Source organism: Haliotis rubra, unplaced genomic scaffold, assembly GCF_003918875.1.
Source record: "Haliotis rubra isolate DU_JTF1 unplaced genomic scaffold, ASM391887v1 Scf403, whole genome shotgun sequence".
NCBI classification, from domain to species: domain Eukaryota; kingdom Metazoa; phylum Mollusca; class Gastropoda; order Lepetellida; family Haliotidae; genus Haliotis; species Haliotis rubra.
The window spans coordinates 96547-107344 of record NW_025767084.1 but is presented as its reverse complement, the minus strand read 5'-3'; the positions used below and the strand labels follow the sequence as shown (position 1 = coordinate 107344).

Genomic DNA, 10798 nt, shown 5'->3' with positions numbered 1-10798 from the left:
GGGTTCGATTCCCCACATGGGTACAATGTGTGAAGCCCATTCCTGGTGTCCCCCGCCGTGATATTGCTGGAACATTGCCGAAAGCGGGATAAAACCAAACTCACTCACTTAATCCGAACGTTTATCGTTAGCTGAACATGCCAAATGCGTAATAAGTTGTTCTCCTAAACAAAAATTACTACCAACGTAATGTAACAACATCCACACTTGTGTATGCTTTCTTTGTCCTCCCTCTGCGCACGAAAGGGTTTTATCAAGAGAATCACATATACTCAAACACTTGTCATTTTCAGGTTAATTCCATTTATTTTCAGAATTATACACCAGTGCATATTCTGAGAGTGTTGAATAATAGATTTCACAACACGGTTCCGTGTTTCAATAGAACACAGTTCAACGACGAACGACTCACATCACAAAATCCGTTTTTCAGCAAAGCGGCTCTGCAAGGCGAATGATATCCATTCACAGAAGTATCGCAAGCAACACAGGAGTTCACGTTTTTAACGTAGTGGAAATCGGCATCGTTTATTTTTCTGTCAAAATTCTCGTCAATAAGCCGTGTCTTCAACGACTCTGGCACATTGCCGTTCGCAACCGGATGCAGCAAAGCATTATGGTCGTGGTATGTGGGCTGGAGTTTATCACCGTCAGCTTTGACAACCACCATTGGTTGTTTGAGTGGTTTGTCCAGGTTGCCTTTGAATACACTGCTGGTGTAGGAAGACGCACCAGCCTTGTAACAGCAGAAACAGATGGTTTCCTTAAAGGCGCCTCTGTAACGTCGCGAGATGACGTTGTACAGGATGGGGTTGACGGTGGAGCTGACGAAGTACAAGACACCTGAAACAGAAGGGGTCCAGATTTGAACGATGCTCTTAATTTACGGTTAATGAAATAAAAAACAATAAAACCTTTTCTATAATCACAAGTGATATTTTAACGAAAAGCCTACTACCATTAATTACATACTACTACTACTACTACCACCACCACCACCACCACCACCACTACTACTACTACTACCACTACTGCTGCTGTTGGTGCTGCTGCTACCACTACTACTACTGCGCCTGCTACTTCAGTCACTACAGCTGCTGCTGGAACTACTACTACTACTACTACCACTACTACTACTATTACTAATGCTACTGTTACTACTGCTGCTGCTGCTACTACTACTACTACTACTACTACTACCACTACTACTACTACTGCTGCTGCTGTTGCTGTTCCATACTACTACTACGCCTGCTACTACTGTTACTACAGCTGCTGCTGGAACTACTACTACTACTACTACTACTACTACTATAACTACTACTACTACTTCTACTACTACTAACCCTACTGCTCTTCATATTTTGTGCCACATTCGCAAACTCAAAGCATAGGAAAGCGTCATTTTTTTTTTGTCAAGCGCAGAAACTTGTTTTCATAGAAGGTATCCTAACCCATCCTATTTACCTCATTTACAATCGTTGTGTCATGCTATTCTAAATGCGAACGTATTTTAGCGGTGGGTTGCTCAGATGACGTATTAAGCATGTGTGGGCTTAAACGAGGAGAAAACGTCACGAATAGTGGGTGGTAAGAATGCATTCATATCTATGAAAATACGCAGTGGTACGTAAGATGGATCTAAAAAGGTAAGTGTACATTAAAATTTGTGCTTTGCAAACAATTTTCTTCAGCCTCGATGTTTTCGTGTGTCACTGGTGGCTTAACAACATGTAATAAACACCTTTAGATGTGTGAAAAATTGAACATTGGCACCAAAACCAAAAATATATAAGCTCACCTGATATATAGAATAGCGTGCTCTGCACGTTCATCAGTAACGGGGTCCACGTGGACACGTACAGAACCATCAGTCTCTGGGCATGGAAGGGCGCCCAGCACAGGATGAAGGCTACTGTAACAGCAACTGAAGCGAGGAAAACAGGCATTATTCACTTGAAATTCGGTACATACGTTGTGATTATAAAGGGTAGTCAAAGTGAAACATTCCAAGTATCATTTCACCTGTAACTTGGGGCGGTGGGGTGGCCTAGTGGTTAAAGCGTTCGCCAGGTTCGATTCCCCACATGGGTACAATGCTTAAAGCTCATTTCTGGTGTCCCCTACATATAGTGTGAATTTGAACTTGAGTGAGTGGTTTTACGCCTATATTAGCAATATTGGGCTTCACACATTGAACCCATGTGGGGAATCGAACATCGTGACGAGCGAACGCTTTGGCCACTAGGCTACCCCTATTATATGATATAATGGACATCATTTGTTACTGTTAGAGAGTAATGTTACCTTCAGAAGTTTTCAGGTATACAATTGACTCTTGGCGTAAATTTGATCATTTCCCAATTTATAGTTTTGATTAAAGTAAATCCTGAATATTTTTGTCAGATAACATGTATCACGTACCTAACATACGAATCACCACTCTCCTCGACTGGGATGGGGGCTTGTTTTTGTTGCTGCTACACTTTATTTCATCCGACGGACCTCGCCCGAGGTGGGACCTCCTGAGCGCGATGCCGATGAGGATGTAGAGGCAGATGATGACGGCGACGGGGGTGACGAAGAACAGGAAGGTGGAGATCTGGAACATGTACGTCATCCTTTCCCGCCACTCAATCCGGATGTTGCAGATGAGGGATTCTGGGATAGGTTCTTTCGTGATGGGGTGGTGCAGCTCGTGGAACACGCGGGTGTGGATGGAGAAAGGGAGGGCCACGAGGATGGAGACAACCCAGATGGAGATGATAATCCGGAGACATCGGGACAGACCCGCCATACGGTGTGCCTGAAGAGGACGGCAAATGGCCACGTAACGCTCCACGGTGAAGGCTGTGATTGTCAGGACCGACGCATATGACGTCATCTCCATAACTGAGTGACGTAGTATACAGAAGGCTGCCCCAAATCTCCATGGATACGACTCCCATATGGCGTACAACTCCGGCGGTAAGCCTGCAACAGAAACATGAAAATAGAGTTTCAAGTAACATAACTGTAAGTGTCATTCATGCATGTAACAGTTGTTAAACAGATAACCACAAATATCGCGGTCACGTCAAGATCAGGTTTAGTGTTCGTATCCCGAAACCGAAGTTTTCGCAAGAGGCGATCGAGTTACGGGATCGGGTGGTCAGGTAACTTGACTTGATACAAGTCGTGGAACGTAATTAAGTAGATGGATGCTTATGAAGTCAATTCTGGAGTGTCCTTCCCAGACTCGATACTTTGCAGATCGCAGTCGGGTAGCAAAAAGTTGTTGATTTTTAATTTTAAGGACACACACGTGAATATAGTCTGTCTTTTCAATCTCTCCGATAGTAAGGCTAAATAAGAGGGATCAAGTTTGTAAAATAAAATATAAAACTGGCGAACAAAGAAAATAGTGTTCTTGGTAATCAGATACGACTCTGTGTCCGTTTCATCTGTTTTCTAATATCTGTAGTGACAAGATACATCCTTGCTAAAATACTTGTGGCTAAACATATTTTTAGCCTAAGACCCTACACTGTCCAATTGAACCAAAATATGCATACACCGTCGTGCCAATAACTTTAGTGTGAATAGACAGGCATGTTGGTATGTAATTAAGAATGAACAGCAAACAATTAACTCTGCTAGAGAAGTTGTTTTGGGTCCTTCCGCCAAGTTAGAACACGCATACATACATATCTCAACAGTTTGTGTAACCTCTACCTCGACACACAGCAAGTTGGCTTGTTTGGATAAGTGGCAGGTAAATACAACTCTGGCAAACATTATGAAGCTTTCAGAAGTCAAGGTCAAGGTATGGTTGATTAGGTTTACTGTTTCCGACTCAAATGAACACGTCAACTGGATTTATACGCTCATGTGACTCTCAGTCATTTGGAATAGCATGTGTTGGCCATAGCTTCTGTCAATGAGCAATTATTCCGCTTTAGTAACACTATCTACTCCAATCAAGGGTTTACATTAAGGAAACACCGGCAAATTGACCCAACAGTTAAGACAATAATCCTGCTGCTTTGACCTGCCCCCTTGTGTTTAATAGGTAAATTGAACCCAGATGTACTGTGAGCAAATTTGTGCGTGTAGAGGTGTAGCGAAAAACTGTCGCTGAACGAATGCCCATGTGGGCAATAAAATTGCATGTGTGCTGACAGCCACGTTTGAGTTTTATGGTCATATTTTCAGATTACAAGTAGGTGCTAATGGCACATGTGATGATCGCTGAAGTGAGAGTGCATGCGTTTATGTTGCTGTTGCGTTATTTGGAGTCTCAGTGGAGCTTCCCGGAAGTTTTATGGTAGACACGTGAAGGACGTTCCCGGTTGTTGAGCAGGGAAGGTGTCCAGTGCAATTTGCTGTTTAGGGTTCTGTGTTTCATCGAGTGGGTATTTGATTTGTCTTAGCATGTACTTGTGACGGTTCCTCCGATGAAACATGGTAAGCTCATATTGTTAGCGAACACCTCATGCTCATAATATGGTTGGAGTCTTGAAGTCAACTCTTCTTTTGGTGCGGAATTCTTATGAGTGTGGAAAGGATTCAGTAAGGGTTTACAGCGAATCACACGTTAGATAGCGATTGCTGTATGAGCTGAAGTCACCAATATTCTATCGATATCGTTTATGATTTGGGCGGTGGGGTAGCCTAATGGTTAAAGCGTTGGCTCGTCACGCCGAAGACCCGGGTTCGAATCCCAACATGGGCACAATGTGTGAAGCCCATTTCTGGTGTCCCCCGCCGTGATGTTGCTGGAATATTGCTAAAAGCGGCGTAAAACCAAACTCAGTCAGTCAGTCATCCCTTGCCTTTCCTCACACAGGTTTGAGAAGTACTTTGTTCATTTATAAGTCTTTCGTATGTATTCCAATCAAAAGACCTGGTGAGTTAAGTCACTCTCGGTCGTTTATGATTGGTTTTGTCTTGTTAGTTTGTTGTTAAACTGTGTACTCAGCAATATTCCAGCTACATGGTGGCGGTCTGTAAATAATCGAGTCTGGACCAGACAATCCAGTGATCAACAGCATGAGCATTGATCTACAGAATTGGCCACCCAATTCCGTTAGTCGCATCTAACTAGAAGCATTTTTTCCCGAAGACCAGTTCAAAAACGGATCTTCACGGGTGATATCGTTTATGATATCATGTCTGGGCCATTGGTTACAACATGAGCAAAGATAGATTGTGCGTGTATGATGACACATAAGCCACTGAGACATTGTGACTATCCAATTCACTTGAGGCTAGTCTACTCCTACCCCTAGGAATAAGCTTTCCTGTCGTTGAAGGTCAGGGCCAGGGGAAAGGGGTTGCCTAGTGGTTAAAGCCTTGGGACGTTATGCTGAAGGCCCTGGTTCGATTCCCCATACATGTTAGAAGCACAAATCTGGTGTCCCCCCATCGTAATGTTGCTAGACTTGTGCCAAAGTGGCGTAAAACATCCATAATCACTAACGTGTAGACCTAACGATATAGACCTTGACATATTATAAAACCTGGAATGAACGTACAAACATTCTACCGTTCTTTTAAGGTTCTATTGGTCCATACTGAACATCCTCCTCCGATTGGAGAGCCAATCTGTGTGATGGATCTTTCATCAGTATAACACACAAGGGAAGATCAGATTTTGAATTTTACTATGAAACATCATGTGTAGATAAATGACAAAAATGGTAGTGACTAACTTGCCTGTGACTATCTGTTATATCTATCTGAACAACACGCAACGCACCCGCACACTGAAGCCATGCTCAGTTTGACCGCAGGGGATCTCTCGATCGCAACATGGAACTGAGCCAAGAAACTCTCTTTCAATTACTTGTGAGGCAGTACCTAAATGAACAGACAAACTGGCGACTGGGTAGAACAGTGGTTGTGGCGTCATGCCCGAAACTTTGCAAATCAAAAATGTTGTTGGATTGTGGGACAAAGACAAATACCATCAAAAGAATGGGGTTGCAATGAAATCCCGTATGCCACCTACAATATTGATATACACGATTGTCTCATTACTGTAATTCGACCAAGCAAAAGATTTAAACTCGCCGCAGTTAGTGAGAGAATCCTGTCCTAATACAAAATTACGAACGCCAAGATTCAACATTAAAAAAAAAATCCAAAAACGTTTGTGAATCCTCCTGAAAGCAAGGTGTCAAAAGGTAGTGACACTATAATAGGCCGCGAAGGTTGGCGTCTGTCAGGCCGTGCGCCAGTGGTACTTCGCCTTGTTTACAGACGAATCAAAGGACACCCATACGCGGCATGTTGATGTAATTGTTTCCTTGTCCTCTTGTTGTCCAATTCTGTAGAATTATCACCAAAAAAATGTCAGCTGCAAAATGACAATGCGAGACCACTATTGATCTTCAGGCGAAAAGCGGACAACACACGCACGACGTTTGTGTTAGACTTTCTGTCAGTGTCCTTATCTTTTGTTTCCGTTTATCGCAATTTCTGTTGACTAAATAGCTCATCGTTTCTGAACTAACACTATATGTCTAAACTAGGTTCACTTTAATTAAACTTTGATAATAAGTTCTAAACTGCCATTTTAACTCGTGTCGTGGCTGGGCAACTAACGGTTGAGTAAGTGAGTATGGTTTTAGGCCGCTTTTAGCAATATTCCAGTTATATCGCGGCGGGGGACACCAGAAATCGGCTTCACAGATTGTAACCATGTGGGGAATCAAACCCGGGTCTTCGGTGTGACGAGCGAACGCAATAACCACTAAGCTACCCCACCGCCCCGGGAATTAATGAGATATTATTACGCACACCGTGAAACAATTGTGTTATTTGACACGAAAAGAAAACTTCCTCTGAAGAGTTTTTGTTCTAAATGGAACTTTCAAATCTTCATACGACAGGGACCTCTAGCTCTGCAGAACAACTCGTTAAAGTGAAAATGTGTTATTGCTTGTGGCAGTGGACGAAGGCCTCGCATATTCTGTTAGAACTCTAAGATCTAATTATGACCGTAGAATATGTCATTCAACATGAAAGGAGAATAGAAAGTCAAAGACTTGCTCCTGTTCACCACGTCGGGGTCTATTGTACAACAGAGATCATGGTTCTTTGTCTTCCAGCACCAAATGAACATGATAAACAATAGACCTAGCTGTTCTCCAAAACGATGTACATTCTCAAGAAAGACATCAATCAGAAGCCTTTCCCATCAGGAGTCAGAGACAGTTGAACCAAACGTGATATAGACATATAAACAGTTGCCCTGTCCAGCTCATTCTTCAGAATGTCCCCCACCTTAAAAAAGAAAAAAGAAAAAAAAAGGCTTACTGCATTGGCTATCTGACGTTGTCCATCATTTAATATCTTATCCCTTGTCATCATTTCCTTTGTGGTGTCAGTTGAAGGCATTCCTGATCAGGAACCATCTACTCAGCTCTTGAACTCCGCTTCCAACCAAACAGTGCCTGGTTCCCCTGAATTGGCTCCGTATCCATAGTTACCGCTGTAGGGGCCAGATACCGGATTACGGTAGCATTACCATCTTCATCAATGTAAGATCCGTAGTGCCACTGATGTCTGTAGGAACATACTGAGTGCTTGTGGATTTGGTTTAAATACAGCCTTTACAGAAGTGTTGTACTTGCGTATGCAAACTATAAAACATTATCCACTATTATTCATTTTCACCAATGTAGGAGGCCTACTCCAACTGATGTACACCGACACCGACACCGACTGCTGGTTTAGTTGGTTAGATACAGCCACTCAGAAACTAACGTACTTGCTCATACAAACGTTAAAGGGGACACTAAGCATTAATTGTAGATGAACCGCTAAACCACATCTCACATGTATCATGCATTATTCACGATCGATCATAGACTATCTCCACTATATCTCTTTATATTCCCTGATCGATTAAAGATTATCGCTATACCTCATTATATTCCTTTTTTTGGATTACACGAGAAAATGAGAACATAAGTATCCTAAAGCATGCGCATTTGGACATTTCGATGGAAATTGGGAAAATATTTCATTAAATGTCTGGAAAAAATTGCATTCCATTTGCCATTTTCTTTTCCGTTACGCCTAAGGTTTACAAACAGGCCTCCTTTGTAGCAGTAATAGTTCTAGTAAAAGTTGCCCTAAGTAGTATCTCCAAGGCACATGCTCTTATGCCAGAGAAATTCAATTTTCTGCTCGAAATCCAATGAACAAGTAACGGTAGCTTCCTACATGAGCGATAGCTGCATGTATTAGCTAATCCTTTGTAAGTGAGACTGAAATCTTTTAAGCGAGCTCCACATTTAAAAGCAAACTAGGTGTCCCCGACCTAACCCATATTACAGGCCCTGCTCTGTCAATCATGTCTTTCACGTCATGTCAAGGGCAATCAAAACCTATTCATGCTGGAACATACGAAGCTTATAAAATGACAAATTGGCGTTATCAGTTTTACGCTCGTCAAGTGAATTACTGCAACCTTAGTTGACAAGGAGCTAAGGCTTATAAAAATATTTACATGGAGAATATAAATGAGGTCACTTTTTATATCTTCATGCATTTTCTGATTCTTTTGATTATGTGGCTTCCAATTTGTAATTCTCAAGGGATGTTTTATTTTTACAAGGAATTATTTACGCACCAGGATATGAAATCGATTTTACAAGATTCAGTGAAGATGAAAATTTGAAAAGTCGATTATTTTATTTCTTTTTCTGTTTGACGGCAGACTCTGCTTTTGGTTTTAGAAACTGTGACCTGTGTTGTATCTGAGAGGAAAGACAACATCATGTGTAGTACCTCATCTGATTCGCAATGACACTGACGTAAAGTGAATTAAAATAATAAAATGTGTGGAATTGATCAACAATTATATATTGATTCATCAACAGTTCAAACATCACAGCATTGCATATAAAACGTCATATTTCATAATGTATAGTGTAAGTGAGTTGTGGTTTACGCCGCTTTTAGCAATATTCCAGCAATATCACGGCTAGAAATGAGCTTCACACAAGGGGCGGTGGGGTAGCCTAATGGTTAAAGCGTTGGCTCGTCACGCCGAAGACCCGGGTTCGAATCCCCACATGGGCACAATGTGTGAAGCCCATTTCTGGTGTCCCCCGCCGTGAAGTTGCTGGAATATTGCTAAAAGCGGCGTAAAACCGAACTCATGTGTACCCATGTGTGGAATCAAACCCGGGTCTTCGGAGTGATGAGTGAACGCCTTAACCACTAGGCTATCTCTAGGCCCCCATAAGGTATAGGATTGATAAGAGCATGTAGTTTGTAAACACAATATCCATACATCATTGATGCCATTAATGCATCGCATTATCTTGTATTAATGCAATCCTTTAAAATAATTTCGGAATCCTCATTTCCCAAAATAAACCACTGCCACCCACCTAAAGCACTAAGTACGATATCAGCTAAAGGTCAAACGTGAACGCAGTTGCCGCTGTCAAGTATCGATAAGGAATTATTAAGAAAGTAATGCAATTTCCTGCCCACAAAGTAACGGTGTTTCTCTACGTCCTCGAGAAAGTGAACGACACTTCAACAAGGCCAAATTGATAGTTTGTGACATGGAAATTGCTAACCTATCACTCGCGCTCAGAGTAGGTGCTGATGGTAGACAGTATCCTGACAGGAGCTCGCCGTTATTGACGTTGGTCGTCTTGCTCAAGGTGGTTGTACCTAAATATGACTTTGAACTTGCTAGAGTTATAACATGTGAGTGCATGAGTTTGTTAATATGTTCTAGAATGTTTATATCAAAATATTGACATTAATTTGTTTATGCCGTTCACACAATTTGCTGGATTAACAGCCCTCAGGTTCTAAGGATCATATGATCCTGGGTTCGAATATCATATTCTGCCGGAGGATATTAACTTGCCCTTGCATGTGTTCATGACACTGTCAGGTTAACTGGTGGTTCAGGTGTATGAGTGAGTGAGTTTAGTTTTGCTCCGCTTTTAGCAATATTCCAGCACGGGGAGGGCCTCCAGAATGGGCTTCACACATTGTACCCATGCTCTTCAGGGGAATCGAACTCTGGTCTTCGGCGTGACGAGCGGACGGTTTAACAACTAGGCTACCAACCCCCCGCCGGTTCAGGAACCTCCATTATCATCCGTTAGTTACTGATAGAGGCGTATATGCGAATGCAAATTATAAAGTCGTAATTATTCAACAGACGTAACTTTGACAAAGGTTTCTGTTGATTGTAGAAATGGTATGTGTAAGTTCGTCAATACCAGACCCGTAGTCCTGCGTTTCAGCAACTTGTAATCGTCTTAAGACCTTCATCATTTCAGGCTTTGCCCCACATCAAGTTCACACGCCACGACACAATTGATTTATTGTTCGGGCAGCGTCGAACCAAACTTGATTACACACTCTGGTAAGAACCATGAGTGAGTATATGTTATTAAATGCAGCTGTCAGTCACAAGCCAGCTGTATCGGTGTGTGTAAATAATCCTGTCTGGGCAAGCCAACCTGGTGCTGACTGCGTTATGTCACGGGATATGGACATTAAACCTCATGGTCACACGGTAACCGGCATTAACATGTGCGATAAAATGGGTACCGAGAACAGTTTTGTTACTTGATGTTTCCGGGAGAGCTAACTTGCTGTTGGATTAAAAGAAAGGCATTTTCGAGTGAGTGAGTGAGTGAGTGAGTGAGAGTGAATGAATGAATTGAGTTCCAAGCTGCTTGCAAAATTATGTCAGTTGTAGAACGTTCACGGGAATACGAATGTTACGTTCACAGGTATGAGTGAATGAGTTTTGTTTTACGCTGCTTTT

At 42.2% G+C, this 10798-nt stretch overlaps 1 protein-coding gene across 1 annotated transcript in view; it reads right to left on the bottom strand.

The window, feature by feature from the left end:
- Window positions 1-286: 286 nt before the first annotated feature.
- LOC124287649 (pyrokinin-1 receptor-like) overlaps window positions 287-10798 on the bottom strand; it is a 30755-nt gene continuing 20243 nt past the window's right edge. Inside the window, exons 3-5 of the mRNA XM_046724152.1 lie at window positions 2425-2973; window positions 1802-1927; window positions 287-843 (exon numbers count right to left, since the gene is read on the bottom strand). Of these exons, the coding sequence (XP_046580108.1) occupies window positions 359-843; window positions 1802-1927; window positions 2425-2973 (1160 nt within the window). The 3' untranslated portion in view covers window positions 287-358. The remainder of the gene's footprint in view (window positions 844-1801; window positions 1928-2424; window positions 2974-10798) is intronic.